The sequence below is a fragment of the Equus przewalskii genome, chromosome 6 (genome assembly GCF_037783145.1).
Source record: "Equus przewalskii isolate Varuska chromosome 6, EquPr2, whole genome shotgun sequence".
NCBI classification, from domain to species: domain Eukaryota; kingdom Metazoa; phylum Chordata; class Mammalia; order Perissodactyla; family Equidae; genus Equus; species Equus przewalskii.
Genome location: NC_091836.1, coordinates 86,822,045 through 86,844,421, shown reverse-complemented (window position 1 = coordinate 86,844,421; position 22,377 = coordinate 86,822,045). Strand labels below are relative to the sequence as shown.

The 22,377-nt window shown below is 46.7% G+C and overlaps 1 protein-coding gene across 4 annotated transcripts; it reads right to left on the bottom strand.

Moving 5' to 3' along the window:
• Positions 1-4,321: 4,321 nt before the first annotated feature.
• On the bottom strand, positions 4,322-21,777 carry LDHA (lactate dehydrogenase A). Of its 4 annotated transcripts, none has more exons than XM_070624397.1 (9): positions 21,494-21,777; positions 14,230-14,704; positions 11,958-12,107; positions 10,077-10,194; positions 8,922-9,095; positions 8,290-8,463; positions 6,996-7,113; positions 5,638-5,761; positions 4,322-5,060 (listed from the first exon to the last, which is right to left on the bottom strand). In XM_070624397.1, exons 3-9 carry the CDS (start codon positions 12,081-12,083, stop codon positions 4,896-4,898), a joined length of 999 nt encoding a protein of 332 aa, XP_070480498.1. In that variant the 5' UTR covers positions 12,084-12,107; positions 14,230-14,704; positions 21,494-21,777; the 3' UTR covers positions 4,322-4,895. The 4 variants fall into 4 exon arrangements, with proteins under 4 accessions (XP_070480498.1, XP_008539931.1, XP_070480496.1 ...); XM_008541709.2 differs by lacking the exon at positions 21,494-21,777 and adding an exon at positions 20,816-21,097; XM_070624395.1 differs by lacking the exon at positions 21,494-21,777 and adding an exon at positions 15,359-15,543.
• Positions 21,778-22,377: the final 600 nt, after the last annotated feature.

Below are 22,377 nucleotides of genomic sequence, written 5' to 3'. Positions count from 1 at the left end.
GAAGGGACCTGGGCCCCAAGGATGGAAAGGGATTTAAGTAAAGAGTGGGCTTGGGAAGGATCAGTCTGAGTTTGAAGAAAAGACTTTTTGATGCACTCACCAAGCCCTTGTCCAGCATCTCTTTGCAGGATTTAAAAAATTATTGTTAAGATTTGTAATTTCAGGACCGAGTGCTGAAATAAAGTTGGAATTTCTCTTGAGAGAACAGACAGTAGTAGTGAGAAGGAAAGGCCTCGTCTAGTTTTCTAAGGGTGATTTTAATTTATGCCAAGGACTTATTTATAGCTCACAGAAAGGGCCACAACCTCTTCTGTCAACCTTTTTCATCATCTGCATTTGAATCCTTTTCAAAATCTAAAGGATAATCCAGGGTCGCCCCATGGCGGAGTGGTTAAGTTTGTGGGCTCCGCTTTGGTGGCCCCGAGTTTCCCGCATTTACATCCTGGGTGCAGACATGGCACTGCTCAGCAGGCCATGCTGAGGCATCCCACATGCCACTACTAGGAGGACCTACAACTATCTACTGGGGAGATTGAGGGAGAAAAAGCAGAAAAAAAACAAAGATTGGCAACAGTTGCTAGCTCAGATGCCAATCTAAAAAAAAAAAAGGATAATTCATTTTCTGTATCAAAGCCTATGGTTTGTTTTTATCGTAGTTCAGATCGTGCAATAACTTCTTAAAACCCTTCAGTGGCTTTCCGTTACACTTAGAATAACCAGTTTTTACCACAACCTAAAAAACATTCAAGATTTGGCCTTCCTCTGCCGGCTCAGCTTGATCTCGAGACATTCTCACCACACTCTCCTCAGCTTTTGGACAGCTTTTGCTTGGCTCAGAACTTTCTGCTCTTCCCTATATCTGCAAGGTTCTTCCCCAGCTCTTCTCAAAGTTGATTTCTTGGGTTCAGTTGTGAGCCTAAATGGCACTTCCTCTAGCTTTCCTTGATCAATGTGTCAACTCCCACCACCTCCCTACATCTTCTGTTTATGGCATTTTGTACAACGTACTACCAGCCCCAAGCAGGAGGCTCCCTACAGCAGACAGGAGTGGCAGCGGCTGTTGGTCCTGTACTCCCCTTGCTGGTGTACTTCTTTCCACAGCAACTCCCTGCCCTTGCACCTCATTTACCACGGGCTAAGAAGGAGATGCCACTGGCCAGGATGATCTCAAAATTCAAATTTCCCCCCTGCCTCAGGCCTCCCATGGTCGAAGGAGGTGTTCTTTTGGTAGTGAGGAAACCTCTGCTCTAGATAAAGAAAGAGGCTCTTCATTCATACCTGCCCAAGGCACAGAGGCATTGGCAGGCACTTGAGGTCTCCTCTGCCTGAGTTGGCCCTCTGGATGGCTGGGATCTAAGCTAACTTACCATTTTGCTTGATTGCAGTGATGTAAATATAGGATAGCCAAGATTTGTCTTGTATATTCCAATATTACCAAAGTGTAGTAGGCACTCAGTAAAGAATTTTGAAAGAATATGGCTTTGAAGTCCTGATAGTTTTATTTTGGCAACATGGACTTTAGTGGAAAAAAATATATCTATCTACACAGGTATATATAGATAGACATAGATTATTCTTACATGTGGAAGGAGGACCATGTTCTGAACATCCTGTTTGCTTCCCCCACTAGCTGCCAGCTTGTGTGAGATGGGGCTGCTTAATCCACATCCCAAGGTTATTAAGATTAAAATGGGATCATATTCCATTGAAAACAATCAGGGTGGGGCCAGCCCTGTGGCCGAGTGGTTAAGTTCGTGCGCTCCACTTCTGCGGCCCAGGGTTTCGCCAGTTCGGATCCTGGGCATGGACATGGCACCACTCATCAAGCCATGCTGAGGCAGCATCCCACATGCCACAACTGGAAAGACCCACAACTAAAAATATACGACTATGTACCAGGGGGCTTTGGGGAGAAAAAGGAAAAATAAAATCTTTAAAAAAAGAAAGAAAGAAAGAAAACAATCAGGGTTTCTTGCAGAGTTGGCTTATTCCTTGCCTGGGTTTAGGAAGGTACAAGGTGAACCTGGAACACTTATTGTGTCAGAAAGTAAGGAAGTGTTACAAGATTAAATGTGAAAATACATGAAAGATTAGTTTAACAAATCTTAAGCATTTTCTGTCATGTTGGTATTGACTAATTTATTGTATCAAATAATATGAAGTTAATGTAAATACGTTTTTAAAAAAGACTGAGGGTGCCTCAAAGTTTCCAAAAGGTTATAGGAATAAGTACACATTTCTTTTTGGGGTAATTAAAAAGTTCTAAGATAGTGGTGAAGCTTACACAACTATGTGAATCTACAGAATTGTACACTTTAAAAGGGTGATTTTTATAGCATGTAAATTATATCTTAAGGATGTTATTTTATTTTTTTAAAAAAAGCCTACAAGAAGGCAAATCCTATTATAATAGTTAATTGTCAAGACTATGTATATCAGTCTTGTCCTTTTACATTTGAGACACTTTTTTGTTGGTGTTGGTGAGGAAGATTGGCCCTGAGCTAACATCTGTTGCCAGTCCTCCCTCAGCTAACATCTGTGCCAATCTTCCTCTATTTTGTATGTGGGACACTGCCTCAGCATGGCTTGATGAGCAGTGTGTAGGTCTGCGCCCAGAATCCAACCAGCAAACCCTGGGTTGCTGAAGTAGAGTGTGCAAACTTAACCGCTATGCCACCAGGCCAGCCCCAGAGACATTTTAAAGTATAATTCTTTTTTTTTTAAAGATTTTATTTTTCCTTTTTCTCCCCAAAGCCCCCCAGTACATAGTTGTGTAGTTTTAGTTGTGGGTCTTTCCAATTGTGGCATGTGGGATGCCTCCTCAGCATGGCCCGATGGGCAGTGCCATGTCCGTGCCCAGGATCCGAACCAGCAAAACCCTAGGCCGCCGAAGCAGATTGACGGACTTAACCACTCGGCTATGTGGCCGGCCCCCTAACTCTTTCCTTTAACTAATTCTCAGGGAAGGAAACTTTGGGGAAAGATGCTGGAGGAGTGATGACAGTAAAGTTGTCCTAGTTAACCTCTACAAGTACATTTTCCAGGCCTGGATGAGGGTCATAGTTATGGAAATACTTTGAGGGAAATCTAAAGAAAATTTTTGAGTAGACAAGCACCACGACTATTTAGGTTAAAATTGTTAAGTACCACTGTTCCTGGCCTCCGGAGAGCAAAGGTTCCTAAACATCTGTGTCCCCTATAGCAGCAAAGTACCACTGCTTCTGTTCAGTTGGCAAATAATGTCTTTTATGTTCGTGTATAGAAAGTTACCTACGTGAATTGTAAGGTACCAATTATGATCAGTGCTACTATGAACTTATGTAATACCGTGGGGCTTAGTACAAACATCACTTAATGACAGGATACATTCTGAGAAGTGCTTTGTTAGGTGATTTCATCGTGCAAACATCAGTGTACAGAAGGGGAACAAAATTTGCCACCCTAAAATGTCTCTCTTTAATGTGAGGACTATGTTAAGCTGATTATTTGTAAGAAACAAGAGACTGAAATTTCAGTTTTTGTTACCTCCCCCTTAACTGCCTCAAAGAATTCAGATAAAAAATCCTGTCTCAGGAAGCGAGATATCACCTTAGTGTAACATGAACCAGGTGGTAGACAGAGGGGAAGCTAGAAGAGCCTATGGTTGGACTTCCCTGTGTTCTTGTTTCTGCAATGGCCAAACACTTGTTTTCCAAACATTTGCCTTTTGCCTACCCGTGAGCTGGCTTCCTTTTCTTTGAAGTCCTGACTCTTCCCCACCCCCAACGTCTTTTGTCTTTAGCTGAGGATGGTATTTAAAGTGAGAGCTTTGGCCATTTTGGTGAGTTACTTGGTTTTCCTGGGTTACTCCCATATATACAAGTTATTAAACTATTTGTTTTTCTCCTGTTAATCTATCTCATGTCAAATTAATTCTTAGAACAGCCAGAAGAACCTAGAGGGTAGAGGAAAATTTCTTCCTTCCCTACAGTACTTACACAAACTTAGATGGTATAGCCTACTACACACCTAGGCTATATAGTATTAATCTTACGGGACCACCATCATATACAAGGTCTGTCATTGACCAAAACATCATTATGCAGTGCATGACTGTATATTAAAATGATGGATTGTAACGGAACTGTTACCAAAACAACCTACTCAACCTAGTCACACCCTTAATATACTAATTCATATTAAACTAAAGTCTGATCATTAGTAAGTAGTACCCCTTAAAAAATCATTGCAGGGTTGCCCAAGAATAACCTAAGGACTCCCAATAATGTAATGAATATGTAATAGCTTTATGACTTTACATCTTAATAAAATAACAGAGCAGTCACCGTTCAAGGTTTATTTGGTGTTTTAGTTGGCATGACACTTGAATAATTGTTTGCATTATTTATATGCAGATTTTTTTTTACATTACATGGCAATATACACTATTCTGATATATGTGGTACACAAGATAAGACCTTCTAGAACAGTTATGCACAAGACATGCAATACTGGATTTATACATTGCATCTCAAGATGTGACTGACTGAAGAAAAAGAAGTTGGACTAGGCATGTTGGGTGAAGGAACCAGAAGTTACATCACACAGAGTAAACACGCATCTGGTTTGAAGGGCAACTGCAGCCTGTGCAACACTGGCAGTCATGCCTCCGAAGTGGCAGAACTATTTTACACCAGCCAGTTTAGGACTACACAAGGTAACTATCAATCAGCATCAGGATATAGCTGCAGGGTTTTAAGAGCCACTCTTACGCCTAACTTTAGGAAACTGATGTTGCTCCTAGGTTATCTTAACATTACTGCTTCTGTCACAGGTCACATAAAAAGGACAATGTGCACAACCTCCAACTAAAATCCTCTTGCAGCCTAGACAGTGAAGTGGTACATTAGAAGACTTTAAAACTGCAGCTCTTTTTGGATCCCCCAAAGCGTATCTGCGCTCTTCTTCAAACGGGCCTCTTCCTCGGGAGTCAGAGTCACCTTCACAACATCTGAGATTCCATTCTGTCCCAGGATGCACGGCACACTAAGGAAGACGTCTTCTTTTATTCCATAGAGACCCTGCAGACAAAATGGAAAACATTTTACGTTTTGTCTATGAATTCTGGGGTCTCCCAAGACTTGCATTCTCTACAAGTGTCAGGCTTATTTAATACAACTTAGTAAGTAGAAATTCCTTTCCACGTTTCCAGTTAGGAGGTAATAAACATGTAAAAGGAAGTCGTTAAAAGAGCAGCAAGATTTCCATTCTAAAAGAAAATCCAAACCACTTCTATTATTCATAGCACTTTCCAATTTTTATTGTCTAACCCTTTGGTGACTCTAACTTGAGTGTGATTTCTGTTTTTCCCAAAGGAGATCTGTTTCTTTGATGGTCTTCCACCTATCTCAGCATGATTGAAGAGTTTTTCAGTCAAGAAGTTATCAAGTAGCTATGTGCTGAACACAGTGCTAGTGGGCATTGATCCTAACGCCCCACCAAGTCTTTTCGAAAAAGAAAGTTGCAGGTGTGTTAATTTATTTGACTTAAATCAATAATTGAGGACTTACATTAATCTAATTGCTTTCTCAGAAGAATCTTTTTTAAAGAACAGGAAATAATAGCATTCAAGTGAAATGTATCAGTACATAGACCCACCTTAATCATGGTGGAAATTGGATGCACTCGCCTAAGATTCTTCATTATACTTTCTGCCAAATCTGCCACAGACAGTCCAATGGCCCAGGATGTGTAGCCTTTCAGTTTGATCACCTCATAAGCACTGTAGGGTAGGGAAGAGCAGGGGAAGGTATGAAAAAATAGGGTGGGAGAAACAGAGAAAAACAAAGCTTTCACTGAACACACGCTGTATAGTAAACAATGCCACAAAGTTGCATTATATATACACCTAAGAGTAACCCTTGCCAGGTAAACCAGGACATTATATATAGGGATGTTCAGAACAGTACCGTTAGGAATAGCAAAAACCTGGCAACAAGCCCAGTGCTCTCCAACAGGGGAATGGAGAAATTGTGGTATCTTCACATACAGTGAATACATCCCATACAGTGAAATATTACACAGCTGCCAAAACAAACAATTATAGCTACATGCAACAAAAGAGATGATTCTTTAAAATGTATTTAAAATGTAAAATATTGAACTTTAAAAAGCAAATCCAAGAAGATTACATTTAGCATGCTTGACTCAGGATTATTTCAAGCAGGGAGAGGGTAGGGGGACAGAGGAAAGAGTGGGAGAAGGAGCAAAGAACTCACTCATCCCCAAGCACCAACAGACTAGTAACTCCAACCCAACAAACACTGCAGTTAGTAGACAGCTATTGGCAATGTTTCTTGGGTTGCAGGGTGGGTTCACAGATTTTTATTTAATTAAACAAATACAAACAAGAGGGCTTTGCCTAGACCAATCAGGATTCATCATTCAATTCTATAGACCTGAGGTCCACACACGACCACATGACTTATAATAAGTAAATAATTCCACCAAGTTGAAAGCTGGCTTGTTTCAACAATTTCTAGCAGTTAATACTAATTTACATTTTTAGCACCGTTACGAGTCTAGACATTGCTTAAACTTTATAACCATCTGAATAAACACGAAGCAGCTGTGTTTCTATTCATAAAGACGATAATAGGAACTTGGATTTAAAAATTCTTATTCCTAGAATGAATCCCACATGCTGTGGAAGTAAAGACGGCATCTCAAATCGGGTAGGCTTAATCTAACTTGTTTTATCTTAATAGTTTGCAATACGAGCACAGAAAGATTTATCATACTATAAATGGAGAACTATGGCAAAAAAAGATAGGCTGTAGCACAAATACATGTCTATAATTTTTAATACCTTTACATCTGTTTTATAGTATGATCTTTACCAAAACTTCAGAAAACAAGTTCTCTGACAAAAAGTACTCAAATGCAAATGATATTAAACTTTTTTAAAAAATAATAAATTTTAACCTTCCACATTGCCAAATTATGAGATCTATTACCTGTCAACCACCTGTTTGTGAACCTCCTTCCAGTGTTCCTTATCTGCATCAGTGCCTAACTCAGGGTGCAGATTCTTCAGGGAGACACCAGCCACGTTCACTCCACTCCAGACAGGCACTAAAAGAAATAGTACAGGATATACTTACTTCTATGTACCACCCAGCAGACCAGTAATTCTGACCCATTTTTCTAAGTCTCTTTTCTTATCTGGGGAGGATTACCCCCTTTTGGTAGATGGTAAAGACTACGAATGCCCTTACTTCTAGATTTTCGTTGATTAGATTATATAAAACTAACAAGTTTCACTATATTCAAACCTGTTTTCTTAACCTATTGGGATATTTAATCCATATAAATTTGAAATATAAAGACAGTATGAGATCATAAGGAGAATTTTCTTGGCATAAGGAACTGAGAACTCTGCACAAATTATCCAATCTTTCAGTTGTGGGGCTGGCCCAGTGGCATAGCAGTTAAGTTCACACGTTCTGCTTCTCGGTGGCCCGGGGTTCACCAGTTCGGATCCCAGGTGTGGACATAACACCACTTGGCAAAAGCCATGCTGTGGTAGGCATCCCATGTATAAAGCAGAGGAAGATGGGCATGGATGTTAGCTCAGGGCCAGTCTTCCTCAGCAAAAAGAGGAGGATTGGCAGTAGTTAGCTCAGAGCTAATCTTCCTCACAAAAAAAAAAATCTTTCAGTTGTGATAATAATAGAATTTTTTTGATACACTCTATTTGGATTGGCTGATTTTTTCAGGGCCAAGCAGTTCAAGTCAAATATAAACAGCTGTGATATTAAATGACTGAGGTCATCCTAAGAACTATCATCTTATTTATTATGTCCATTGTAAGAAGCAAAAGAAATTTCGTTCCCCATCCCCCATGCCATAAAATGTCATACAAAATGGCTAAAATCTCAACAATTCTTAGCACATAATTATACCAAAAGATAGATTTCTGGGATCCATACTACTCTGATGAATGGATACCTGATTTTTGCTCTGATTTAATACTGAAACTCCTGTCAATATTTTTTTGGGTGTTTTTGGTGAGGAAGATTGTCCCTGAGCTAATATCTTTGCCAATCTTTCTCTATTTTGTACGTGGGATGCCACCACAGCATGGCCTGATGAGCAGTGTCTAGGTCTGTGCCCAGGATCCAAACCTGTGAACCCCAGGCCATCCAAGCGGAGCACGCAAACTTAACCACTACCCCACTGGGTGGGCCCTCCTGTCAATATTTTACACAATCTTTTTGAAAACAAAAAGAGAAAACAAGTCATGCTTACCACTAGAATCTCCATGCTCCCCAAGGATCCACCCATGACAGCTTAATGGGTGAACTCCCAGCCTTTCTCCCATTAGGTAACGGAACCGGGCTGAATCCAGGTTGCAACCACTTCCGATAACACGGTTTTTGGGAAAGCCGCTTATCTTCCAAGCCACATAGGTCAAGATATCCACTATGAATAAAACATTTAGGCAAAGACAGTAGGTAAATCATTAGATACTGATTGGTTACTCAAGATACATGGCTCTGTATGGATCTTGATATTGATCATGACAAATCGATATGTTTGTTAATATTTTTAAACCTGTAAACTATGGTATAATACAGCGAATATATTAAGTATTCAAGAAGTGTAGCTGAATGACAATAAACTGTGCATCAATAACACATTATTCATAAACTTATCCCTTATCCGAGATCTTCTTGGGCAAGTAACTAATTTTAAAGTTCCAACTCCATTCAGAGGCATTGTATCCCCTTTTATGTTTTAAACTTAACTATTTTACAAAAACACAAATCCAACTTCAGGAGAAAAATGAAAAATAGGAGCAATAGATATGTGTATACAGAATATGACATAAACCGTCAGTTTTACTCCAGCTCAGCTACTTATGCAATTAAAAGTCTCACCTGGATTGGAAACAACAAGCAACTTGCAGTTTGGACTGTATTTTACAACATTAGGAATGATGAATTTAAAGATGTTCACGTTACGCTGGACCAAATTAAGACGGCTTTCTCCCTCCTGCTGACGTGCCCCAGCTGTGATGATAACCAGCTTGGAGTGTGCAGTCACACTATAGTCTAGACAGAAGGGAAACAAGAAGCAGATTTAGGCCTTTAAGAGAACTCCATTACCCAGCCAGCAAAAATTTGTTCCATAAACTTTTTTTAATGGATAGTTTCATCAGTGTTTTATGTAGGTGGCAGATGAATTCCCCCAATGACCCCCAGACTCCTCCTTTAGTTTTTGGAGTTTTATCACTGTGGCCACTTACATGGAGGAAGAGTATGTCAACACCCTCCTTATATTCTGGTTTTAGTCACCTTGTGACTTTATGTAACTAAAATTGGGAGGCACTGGAAAGAATCAAATGAGATATAGCCCCCAATTTTTTGCCACCTGAGCTCAGTGCTTACACTCTTGCACACTCCTATTTCTACTTAACTATTTGTCATATCAGCCCAGGGACAGGCCTTTTGTTTGTTTGGTTTTTTCTCAAAGCAGAGGCAACTTTATACTTATTAAGCATGTTTTGCTTCTAGTTACCCTGTGGCACAGGATGGTTAACCCAGGGATGAGGACAAGGAAGGGAGCCACCTACTAGCTAAGTTGTCGATGATTTTCAAGTGTCTAAACAAACACCATTTGGGCCCATGTCCAGGTTTCCTGGCTGGTGCCCATAAATGTGAAAAGGTCAAGCCAAGAATATCTGCTGAAGGGGCTCATTTACCCTATTCTTAACCCTGCGTCAGTGTGTGAAGGGAAGTGGGGGAGGTAAGTATATTTAATTTAAATATTTGAAGCAGTGTGGTTAAATATGGACCTAAGGAGCTTTACTAACTACTTTCTAATTCAGATGCTTTCCACATCATAGACAAATTGGATTTCCTTTTCAAACCACTTACTAGAAATTGAAACTTTGGTATCAATAGGTACCAACGCAAAATTATTCAAAGGCCCTCTTATCCTGTATAAAAAAGAAATCTTTGAAGAGCTAGGAATTCAAGCCTGGTAAGAATTAAGCCTAGCATGGACCACAATATAAACTTGTTGAAATCAACCTTTGCCAGAGACAATTTTTGGTGTTCTAAGGAAAAGGCTGCCATGTTGGAGATCCATCATCTCTCCCTTCAATTTGTCTTCAATGACATCCACAAGAGCAAGTTCATCAGCCAAGTCCTAAAAGACATAAAATTTTTAATTAAATGGAAAATTGCTACTTCCAAATTTTTAGAAGGGCATGCAAAATTTCTATACTTCTGGCATAGGAGAGTTCTGCTACTTTATGAGTATCAGGGCATACCTCAAAGTAGAGACAGGACTCCATTTAAAAGCTGACTAACACATAGGAAGAAATACTGACCCTTTCTCCAACCCTCTCTCCCCACTGGAGCAACCTCTGCGGAAACTCCACCACCACCACCGCATAGAGGCAGAACACCAGATTGGCAGGGGTTAGAATAACATCCAATTATGTAAAACTGCTCTATTTACTCTCAAATTCAGTTTTACACATTGACTTTAGGTTGTTATTCATTACATAGGTGATATTCATCAGTATTAAGACTTGGAATTAAAAAGTGATATTCTGGGGGTGGGCTGGTGGTGCAGCAGTTAACTGCGCACATTCCGCTTCCGTGGCCGGGGGTTCATCGGTTCAGATCCCGGGTGCGGACATGGCACCACTTGGCAAGCCATGCTGTGGCAGGCATCCCACATATAAAGTGGAGGAAGATGAGCACGGATGTTAGCTCAGGGCCAGTCTTCCTCAGCAAAAACAGGAGGATTGGCAGCAGATGTTAGCTCAGGGCTAATCTTCCTCAAAACAAACAAAAAAAAGTGATATTCTGGATCATTCCCATTTACGTTTTCCATATACTAACGAACACTAACAGTTTTACATAAAGATAGATCTATGCGTTGCAAACTATTGGTGAAAGATATCAGTTGAAGCTATAAAAGTTCATAAAGGCATCTCAGACCAGGAGCACCAACAATAGCTTTAATACAAACGGGATGCATACCGTTAAAGCAGAGGTTACACTAGCTGAGATGCAGATCTACCTTCAATCATCTACAGTATAATGAGTGATCTGGCAGTTACTCTTATCCACACGAGTTAAAGGGCATCACAGGAGAAGATCATAAGTGGTTCACAGGTGTGGAAAAAACAGGTGGCATCCATCTCTGATCGAATGGGTAAGGGGTAAGAGTAGGTAAACCCTGTGGGCTCTCCTAACAGCACATAGAGAGCAACCTGTGTTGTTCTAAGACCTCTGCATAGCTCATTTCTGTCTTCAGTCTTCTCACTTCAAACCTTTTCTGTTCAGAACCCAGAATTCACCATTTCACTTCTATTAGGAATTCCAAATCTGAATTTCAAATATTTTAATATTGTAAGCAGCCTCGATTTCTTTTTTATATAAACCAGGCTTGACTACTGTAAAAAGTTTTCTGTATTCATTCACAAGTTCTTTTTCTAATTAAGTTTTACCTCCATAATTTGTACCAAAATTGCTATCCAAGGGGTGGGGGCAGTAGGGATTTGCATGAGAGCAAGATTTGAAGATTTTCCATTCAGTGTGATTTTAATTTTAGCATATGTATGTATCATTTTCAATTCAAAAATTACCTTAAAATAATTTTAGCTGGTTAAAGGCATGGACTCTTCTTTTTCATTTGCAGGCAATTAATGTATGTTAATACAGCACAGTGAATTTAAGGAACTGCGTCTCCAGTCTAATGACATTTTCTTCTTTTAGTTCAGATACTCTTTCACTATAGCATCATGTTTCAAAAGTTTGTTTCACATAAAGTTCTTTGAATGAGCGCATAAACTAAATATTTGTGTATACAATGTGTTACAGTTCTTGGGGAAGGGAGTGGGGCGATGGGTGGGGTCAAGGTATCCTTGGCTTCCAGAGCGATGGGCTCTCACTTACCTTCATTAAGATACTGATGGCACAGGCCATACCAACAGCACCAACCCCAACAACTGTAATCTTATTCTGGGGGACATGTTCTTCCTTAAGAAGATTCTGAATCAGCTGATCCTTGACAGTTGCCATTTTGGACTTAGAACCAGAAGGAATCTAGAGGGAGAGAAACAGGCACTGTCACTGCATCCCCTTTAAATGAACGTTTATTAACCAAAGCTGTTACTTCTTTCTGGGTACTTGCCACTAAAAATCACAAGGGATGAGTAAAAAGGGAGAGGAAAACACCCTCAAGATAGCTAAAGGAGAGTCGAAAGGCCTAATGCCAGGCTCTGGTCTCGCTAGGATCTTGGTGTGCAGGACCTCACCTTGGCGTGGAAAAATAATATTGACGTTTGGGTATAAGTAAAGCCTCCTGAGGGCTCACTCATCGTGGCGAGTTAACCCCAAGCGGGGCTGCCCTTTCCTCAAACAAGACCAAGGGAGCCGCACGCCCAGCTCGACTCGTCACCAGGCCTCCTGCCAAGCCTCTCAAGGAAGGACCAGAGAGGTTCGTGCGGAAAGCGCCAGCAACCGCTTCCCGGTGGTGCCGGGGGTGCCTGCGTGAGCTCTGCTCATGCGCGCTCCCTCGGTCCCCCCTCCCCCGAAGGGGCGGAGATCAGACCGACAGCTGGGTCCGCTGGAGCCGGCGGGTTTACGCTCCACCCAGCCTGGCAGCCGCCCCTCCCTCCCCCGCGCCCACGAAACTCGCGCGCATGCGCATTTCAGAGCGTTGGGCTAGCACCAGAGCAGTCTAGTAGCTGCTGGCCATTGCGAGGTTGGCAGTGGCCCCGACGCCGATAACTAAGATGCCCCGCCCGAGAGCGGAGACGATAAGGAACTCTCCTGTTCCCCGGGTCAGAGCGCATGGGCTCAGACTCAGATTTTAGTGCTCCGAAGCAGAAGCCAACAACGTGAAGCCCGGCTGGCAGCCACGCGGGCCTGGCACGGAGCCGGAGCCAGACTTCAGGAGCAAAACCAGGAACTGTTAACAAACCCGCAGGGAGGCGCCTCGTGTGGATTCTGCTGTGATCCTGGTTGCAGCGGCATGAGGCCCAGTATGAGGAAATTCTGTCAGTACAGGAAGTGTAGAAATAGCTGCAGAGGCCTGAGGCCTGGAGCCCTAAACTTAACACATACTTGGTGGACCCTCGATTTCCAGAGCCGGGGAGGGGGGCTTCGACTCTGCGAATCCAACCGTGCGCTGCGTTCACTGGAGAGATGATCACAGGTTGTATCCCGAAAGCACCACCCCAAAAGTCTGGACACCGCCCCAAAGGGCAAAAATATCCGAAAGGACTTCCGGGCAGGCAGCCCACAGCCCCCATGCTGGAACCGGGTCTCTCCTTACAAATCTCTGCTATTTCTAGACAGCCTTGTAAGGTTTCTGCAGCCTGGCCGGGGGCAGGGAGGAGTTCTTCCTGCAGAGACCTCCTGGCTTCACCAAAACCTAAGCCCCGGGCTCCAGCCCTCCCTTCCATGTGGGGACACGGGTGGAGGAGGGGCCCGGCAGAAAGAGGGTCTACTCCCCAACTCTGCCACCCACTCACTGTGACTTTAGAGATACCCTAACCCTCTCCCAGCTTTAGGTTCCTCCATTCTTCAAAACGAGGGAGTGGTACCGGATGATAGACCGTCCGAGGTGAGGAGGGCTGAGACCCTCGCCGCTTCATCTTTGCATGCACCGTGCCTAGCGTAGCGCCCGATACATCAGTAGCTGCTTAATAAATCTAATTTGCGCAAAGAGCGCTCATACTCTGCAGGCAGCAGCCGCGCCCGTGCAGCCCACCTCTCGAGAGTCCTAGGGTTAAAATGCGACCCGAGCGGCGCTCAGCGGCTTTCCGGCTTCCAGGAACCCGCCCCAGACTGCTGAGCTCTTTCAGCTCCATGGGCTCCGGAACCGGACCTCGAGTTCTCCGCCCTTTGCCGATTTCGAGCCCGGAGGTATGCCCCACCCTTCGGATTTGTCATCTTGTCCTGCATCCACCCGGACTTTTGACCCCAGGTTAGATGAGGCCACCTCCTCGGTTCCCCAGCCCGGCCAGAGGCCACAGTGCCCACTTAGAGTAAAAGCAGGGTGCGGCAGGCTCCGAGCCCACGCGTGGCTTGGGCCACCGCCTAGGTCTCCAGACTGTGCCTCTGGGAAGCAGCACCTACACCCCCCGGGAGCAGGGACCTCTTCGCGGGCAGCTCGCTCTCCCGCCGGCGCGGGCGCAGTGCGCGCCGGGCCCGACCGTACCAGGAGTGCACGTCGGGTGGGCAGGCGAGGGTCGGCGGCGCGCGGCGGTGGATCCGGACTTGGCGGCAGCTGCTCCGGTATTCGGAGTGGGGCGCGGGAGGGGCCTTAAATGGAACCGCGCGGCTGACGTCAGGGGGGAACTGGGAGGACGTGCGGGAACCCACGTATGGGTCGGGCTGGGGGCGGGCTCCGAGCCGGGCGGGGCAGTGGAGAGGCTCCGGCGGCGCGCGCAGGCGGACCCGGGGCAGGCGAACAGACCCACGTGCTCCGGAACGTCTACACTGCTGCCCAGAGCCACGCTGTCTCCGGCCACAGAAACGCCGGCCAGAGCCACCAGCCGGAGACCGGCCGACCCTCAATTTCCTCTTCCGTAAAATGTGGAGGTTACTCTCGAGGAAGGTACCATCTGAATCTTCACCGCTGTTTCCCTTAGTCCAGAGCAGCTGCTGGCCCGTAATAGGCACTCGACAAATATCTGTTGAAAGAAAGACATTGCTTAGCACAGCCTGAGTCTGTTCTCCTTACCTAAGTCGAGTGATCTCCAAAACTTGACGCCGTTTCTCCCCCTGCTCCTGAGCTTTCCAAGTCTGCTAACCCACAGCGAGGCCTCAGCCCCTCTTGTCTGTGCTCCCTACTGCCCCACCCCGGCCAGCACCCCGCGTCCCAGCCACACCCAAGAACTCTCCGGTTTTTCTGTTTTCTACATAGCACGTTATTTTTACCTCTGGGCCTTTGCTCACGCTGCTTCCTTTGCCTGGCCTGCCTTCCTCCTCCATCTCCTCTTTAAACCATCTTCTTGTGGTCCCCCTCCCACCCCACCCCAGACACGCACACCCCTCCCTCCTCTCTGCTTCCACCGCGCTGGTCTGCACATCCTCAACCCGGCTTGCGTTCCAGGTGTGTGCGGCTCTGCTCTCCTACCTGACACCCAGTCTCCCAAGCTTCCTGTGAATCAGTCTACCTGCCTGCACCTGGGGCACCACCTCAACACCCAGCTCTGAGAAGGATCCATAATTGTGGGTTTTGAAGGGAAAACTCTAACCTCAGCTCCAGAAAAGCGGGGCATCTCTCTAACATGTCTTCACAGTTTTCCCATCCCTCTAGGATGCCCAGAAACCTAGGCTCTCACCTCAAAGTAATAGCTGGAGGGGCTGAGGGCCAGGTTCCCAGGGCTGGGCATTTTTCAACAGTGTCTGTGGTTCCTCAGTTTTTGCAACACTGTCCTCAGTCAGTCAGGGCTGGGCCCCTGTCTGCTAGCCAATGGACCACAGCAGCTGGCAGGAGGAGGGCAGGGCACCGGGAGCCGAAGTCGGGCTGGGGAGGCAAGTAAGAACCCTCACCAGGAGGGCTCTGGGTTGACCTCTGAGATAATCGAGGCAGAGAGTTCGCACTCCCCTAAATGAAGGCATCTAACAACAGCTCACTCCAAGCACCCTTTCCGCTTCTTATGCAGAACAGTAGCCTCGACTTAACTCTACAAATTCGAATAAAATAAGTTGACTGGGCACCTCCTATGTGTGAGGCGGCAAGCTAGGCAATCCCATATTCATCTGCACTTTAATTCTTTGGAGTAGGCACAGTTATCCCCATTTTTCAGACAAGAAAACCGAGACTCAGAGAGAGAAGTGACTTTGCCAAGGTCACAAAGCTAATGAGTGATTTCAGCTGGCACTTTAACCCAGTGCTGTCTGACTCTAAAGCCTTTGATTTTTTCCTCTACAGGATGTTATCCCTTCCCTCCCCCCGGTCCCCCCCCCCCCCGACTCTGCAAAGGTCAAGAAATATTGTAGGGGGTCCAAGCCAGTCCTAGGCTCAGAAAGTTCAGTTTTCAGTGAGAGAGAGTGGATGCCAGTGGGAATCTCTGCCCGTCTGCTGAGCGGGAACTTCAGTCTTCTCCCGCCTTCAGACTGCAACTTGAACCGCTGGTGCTCCTGCTTCTCAGGCTGGAATTCATACACCGGCTTTCCTGGGTCTCCAGCTTGCAGATGGGAGATCGTGGCCATTTTCAACCTCCATAATCACATGAACCAATTTTTTATAATAAATCTCATTTTCCATTTCTCTGGAAAACCCTGACTAGTACAGAAGCCTGACTAATACGGTTTAAACAGAAGAATGTCTGTGCTAAAGCCAAAGCAGAGGGTGGGCCCCATGAAGTGGGTCAGGAAACACTGTTTTAGTGGGCAGAACCGGCTTCTCCACCTGACCGAGTGTTTTATTAGGGGTGGCCTCTTTAAAAGGCAAAATCTCACAAGATGATGGTTTGACTAGGGGACCAGCTGGCCTCAGAGAATGAGTGGTGCTCAGCATCCAATATAAGCTTTTCCTGGAGTGGATCTGGCCAAAGAATCATGTCCAACCAAGACACAGTGCTGAGTCCTTCCTTCATGCAGTAATGTTTTTTACGTTCCTCCCAAGACTATTCAGTGACTCCTCATTCAGTGGCCTCCAGAATCAAATCTGAATTCCTTGGAATGGCTCAGTAGGCCCTCCAAGATCCAGTGCCCACACCCCTTCTCTGGCCTTATCTCCTGTTTTCCTTCATGCTTCCTATATGCCAGTCCCAAGGCTACATGCCATGTGCTTCCACCTGGGCAGCTCCTTGAACCCGAATGTTCTCCCCCTTGCCACCACCCCTGCCCACCTGAACCCACATCTTCACAGCTCCAGTGCTGTTACTTGGGCTTTATGTTAAACTAATGCTTATTGTTCTCTCACTAGATAAGCTCTTCATGGCTAGAAACCTCTTCGTTCATCTGCATATCCCAGTACATACAATAAGTGTATTTTGAATTAAATGCGTACCATGTAAAGGGCACTGTGCTAGATGCTGGGGATACAGAAATGAATAAGAGCAATTTATAAGCCTTCAAAGACTTTACCATTTAGTGGAGGAGAACAATAGCATCCCCCTCTGTAGTTAAAATACAAGACAGAGGGGCCGGCTGGGTAGTGCAGTGGGTAAGTGTGCATGCTCTGCTTCGGCGGCCCGGGGTTTGCCAGTCTAGATCCCGGGTGCGGACATGACACCGCTTGGCAGGCCATGCTATGGCAGGCATCCCACATATAAAGTGGAGGAAGATGGGCATAGATGTTAGCTCAGGGCCAGTCTTCCTCAGCAAAAAGAGGAGGATTGGCAGCAGTTAGCTCAGGGCTAATCTTCCTCAAAAAAAAAAAAAACAAGACAGAATGTAACACTGCCACAAAAGAGGGAGAAAAAATTGCTCTAGCATTCAGAGGGGAGAGAAGTCCCCCTCTGGCAGGGGATACCACAGAAGGCTTCCTGGAAGAGGTAGCATCTGAGCTCAGCCCAGAAACAGACTTTAACTGGTGAAGATCAGGTGTTTGGAAAGCAGAGAACACAGCATGAGTAAACGCCTGGAGGCAGGAAATTCAAAGTGTGTTTACTGAATCTTTAGCTTTAAACGCCAGGCTAAGAAATTTAGGGGGTTCATTTTTTTGTTTTTTCTTTGTCGGTGAAAGTCACTGCAGTTTTTGAAGAATGGGGGAGATAGGGTGAAAGCGAGGTGATTGAGAGGTCATGGAAAAAGGGGCACCTTGTTTTGTAATAATAGTCAATGGATGCTCAGAACCTACACAGCTCCAGTCGCATCACACAGAATGTATGCTTCTCTGACACACCCTGCACAGCCCCGCAGCCCCTCTGAACACTTGCTGACAGCCTGACTTTTTTCACCTTTTCTGTGGTCACAAGGCTGCTGGCCTTCATGAGTTGCAGGGCCTAAGATGCAGATGGCTGTATCCATTTCTGTCCCTGACAGGCCAGGGCCTGCTCTCTCCCTTGCATCTGGCAAGAGAGCAGCCGTCTGCCCCTGGGAGACTGCTTCATGTCACCCCCAGCCCCATCCATCTCTCACACGATGGAGTGGAAGCTGAGGACTCCACCCGACTCCTCCAGTTCTCCTGGGGGCCGTCTCTACTGGTACCCCTTCTGTCTCCTCCCCTTCTCCAGGCTGGGCTCATCCTCAGGTGCTAGATGCTGCCTCTGTTTCCCTTTTTGGCTTGGACTGTCATTCCCTCCAGAGTTCATTCCTCACACATCCCCTAACAGAATCCACCTCAGAAACTCTGGATTCCCTTTGCTATAGATCGAATATTTGTGTCCCCGCACCCCCCAATTCACATGCTGAAACCTAATACCCAAAGTGATAGTATTTAGAGGTGGGGCCATTAGGAGGTGATTAGGTCACTAGGGTGGAGCCCTCATGAATGGGGTTAATGCCCTCATAAAAGAGATGCCAGAGGGATCCCTCACCCCTTCTGCCATGTGAAAAAAACAGTGAAAAGATGGCCGTCTATGAATTTGGAAGTGGGCCTTCACCAGACACCTGCCAGCGCCTTGGTCTTGGGCTTCCCAGCCTCCAGATCTGTGAGAAATAAGTTTCCGTCATTTATAGGCCACTCAGTCTGGGATGTTTTGTCATAGCAGCCCAAACAGACTTCTCTACCGCAGGAAAGAAATAAGAGCTGAGCCCTTTTCTCTCCATCTTCCACTGACAAGGAGTTAGGCCTCAAGCTTTCCATCTCATTGATAGCTTCCAAGGCAAAGACCAGAATATAAGTGGCTTCTGAACTGAGGGCCCCAAAATTGGTGCTGCAGAGGGAGTCCCAAGGACACTCCAAGCAAAAGTTCCTCAGTGTGGGCACCAACAAGCAGAAAGTGTCCCTTATCTAATCAGGCTAGGAGAGGACTGTGGGAAGCTGTGACAGCCTTTCCCTCTGACACCCTGGGGGGCAAGGACAGTGACAGGCATGGCTTAGCAAAGCCATGATGAATGAGCAGCCTGGTGGAGAGGCAACATTGACCTGAGGGTCAGGACAACTGAGTTCTTGCTCCGGCTTTGTCATGGACCTCTGGGTGACATTGTGGCAGCCACGTTCCCTCTGCAGCCTCAGCATCCTGACTGTAAACGCGAGAGAGTCTCTCTCTTCCAGTTCTGACATCCAGGGGGGGCTCTGAGTGAGTCAAGCTCTGCACACTCCTTCATTGCTACAATTGCTTGGGCCTCAGAGCAAAGCTGCCTCCATTCTGGGAAGTGATGAGGGTTCCTCCTGGGGTAAAGGTGGATGGTCAAGGAAATGACTCTTCTCATAGCAGCAGGAAGTCCAGGCCTAGCATTCTCTTGTGCCCCATGTTAGTTCCAAACTGGGTCCAAAATTCCCGAGGCACTGGTGAGTGCTGGAATTCTTAATAAAAACAGTCTCAAAGGGCTTTGAAAGCAGACTCCTGATAACAGGAGCCCATCTCTCTCTGATTCCTGTGTAGATACATTTAAACCTTTAAATCTTACCAAATGGGGAATTACATTCCAAGCCCTAACTCAAAAAAGAAGGGTAATTTCCTGTAAAATTCCAAGAGGATCAAAGCCATTGCAAATGTGACTACAGCCAGAGAAGTCCGTTTGGAATTTCCTGGGGCTGGAGCGTGAGACCAGGGTGGAGGTCTTCTCAGCGGTGCAGCTGCTGGCTGGAGGGCACCCTCACTGAAGTCTGGGTCTGTGGGCCCTGGGTTTTTGTTTAAACGGCTGGACACAGCCAGGCATCTAGCTACATCTCACAAAGCAGGTTCTCCTGGAGAAGGAGGCTCTCTGCCCTTATTCGAGCCTGTTCTGAGGACCGTGGCCTGAAAAGGTAGTCCCACCTCATTTTTCTGGTATACCGGAGGGGGTTCTGGCTCCAAGGGGGAGCCTGGGATTCTGTTAAGAGGAGCAAAGGAAAGCTCCCTGGACCCCAGGAGGGATCTCAGGTTGTGGTGAGGCCAGTGCAGACATGGAGAAGGCCCCCCCACCCACAGCCAGAGAAAGCTCCCTGGGTCCTTCATTTGTGTGTGGGTTAGGGTTGCTTTCATGTCCATTTTCTCATGGCACGTTCACCTCAACCAGGAGGGATAAGCAGAGCAGGAATTTTTACCTCTTTTACTGGTGAGACCACTAAACCTCAAAAAATGTAATTGCCTCAGGGGGCAGGCTGGTGGCATAGTGGTTAAATTCCTGCTCTGTGCCTGCCAACCAGGGTTCATGGCCTGGCTCCCCGGCGCATCCTACGCACTGCACGTCAGGCCACGCTGTGGCGGCATCCCACATGAAACAGAGGAAGATTGGCACAGATGTTAGCTCAGTGACAATCTTCCTCAAGCAGAAAGAGAAAGATTGGCACAGATGTTAGCTCAGGGCCAATCTTCCTCACGAAAAAAAAAAAAAAGAACAAAGTAATTGTCTCAGACCTCACAGCTAGTAGGCAGCCAGGTGGATTTCTAGCTCCGGGACTAGTTTTCCTTCCCCTGCACCCCTCTGCCCCTCTGTGTTCCGTGGGGTGCCTCCCAGCCTGGAGAGCAGTTAGGCCTTTGCTCCTTGGATATCAAAGGGCGAGCGTGATAGATATTCCCTCATGGCTGCAGGAAGGTGCAGGCAGGGGCTGCCCACTGGGCTGCACCAGGGCCCTATCTGACCAGCCTCCCTGGCATGCCAGTAGCCTTGCACAGCCCACGTGCATGCAGGGCCAAGCTCTGCCCTTTGTACAAACACACTTGCAGCGTCAGGCTCTCTCAAAGGACATGTTAACTTACCTCACCGTCCAGTTTTAGCTACAGAAGGAGTGAAAGCCTAGGAGAGGCCTCACAGCCTTGGCCCCCTGTCCCACCAGCCTCTCACCCCTGCCCCTGCTTTGCTTACACTGCAGGGCCTCTCAGCAACCCTGTCTGGCCCACAGGGCAAACGTTATGCACACAGTGGGGAATGAGGGCTCGGAGAAGGGAAGGGAAGCGCTCTTGCCTTCTGCAGTGGTGACTAAGGGGCCAACCTCCGAACTAGTCTAGTGCTTTCTCCTCCACACCAGACCAGCCTGGGCTAGTTCCTGGCACTGTGGGTGTGGCTCTTACTCCCGTCTCTGACTCCTGGGGTTTTTCCACTGTATCAGAACCTCTTCCAAGAGCCCTTGCTTAGGGTTGGCAGCATGGCAGTGAGGCCTCACTCTGCAGGAGGCCACACTCCAGCCATTAAAGCTACAGGATTGGGGGGAGGCCTCCTCGGTGGGGCACTGTTTTCACAGAACTCTCAGCCTCAGCCTCCTCTCCAGCCCCCTCAGCTGCAGGATCGTGATGTCACAGACTCTCCTCTGAAGCCCAGCTAGTTCTCAAGCAACCAAATTTCTCCTCCTCCTTTCCTAAGGGAGGCTGCCTGTCAACCACAGATGGGCACAGGCTGTGCCAGCATCTCCATGGCAACCAGGGGCCACAGCTTCCTACCTTGGGTGACAATCGAGATCCAGCGCCCTTGGAAGGGCTCCCATGCAGAACCCAGGAGGGCTGACTGTCCTTGTAGGCCCATCACACCCCAGGGTCGTCACTGCGACTTGGGAACAGCCTAGGGAGGCAGCCCAGCTGGGTTGCCCTGGAAGACTTCAGACTCAGCAGGAGTTCTTTGAGAAAGGTCCTGAAATGAGGCCTGCGGAGACGGCCCTCCTTTGGAGCCCAGCCCTTCCCTCCCACATGGAATCGCTCCTCAGGGCAGGCTGCGGGGCTCTGTGGTTAGACCTTCTTCAGGGCAGTGGGTGAAAGTTGAAAATTCCGCAGTATGTTAGCCGGCTTTAGACTTTGCTCTCCCTGGCAGAGGGGGTGGTGGCGCAGGAGATAGACTGTAATGGATGAGGCAATACTCTCAGTTCTTGCCACCCTTACCCCCAAAATGGCCCCTGGGGCTGTTGAGGAGCTGGCAGGCTCTCAGCCAGGTGCGGTATTTATCAATGTGGAGTCAGAGACCCGAGGGGGAGGGAGGGCAGACTTGCTTCCCTTGTCCGCTCTCCTCATGGAGTGTGGGGGCCGGCACGGAGCTGACCTCACTGCCACAATCTCGAGGACTGGGGAGGCGTCTTCAGAGGGACTCTGTTTCCAGGAGACAAGCAAATCCGAATGCAAAGTGGCACGGATCCTGGTTCCTCCTGCAACTCTTCCCAGCCCCCTGTGCACGCTGCTTCCAAGAACAGCGCTGGGGGCAGAGCACGGGAGCGGGCCTGCAATTCAAGTGCACAAATAACGCGCCAGGCAGAGTTCACAGCCTCCCCTGCTCCCCAGGGCATTCCTTTTCCTGTTCAACTTCTTTTCGCAATCTGGAGGGGAGTTGGTCTTTGCTC

Excerpts from the sequence above, each read along its gene's own strand:
- LDHA (XM_070624397.1), bottom strand. The coding sequence starts at position 12,083 with ATGGCAACTGTCAAGGATCAGCTGATTCAGAATCTTCTTAAGGAAGAA. Across the intron at positions 9,096-10,076 it reads AAAAATTGTCTCTGGCAAAG|ACTATAGTGTGACTGCACAC; the intron begins GTTGATTTCAAC and ends CCTTCTGTCTAG. Across the intron at positions 5,762-6,995 it reads CACAAACAGGTGGTTGACAG|TGCTTATGAGGTGATCAAAC; the intron begins GTAATAGATCTC and ends CCTACCCTACAG.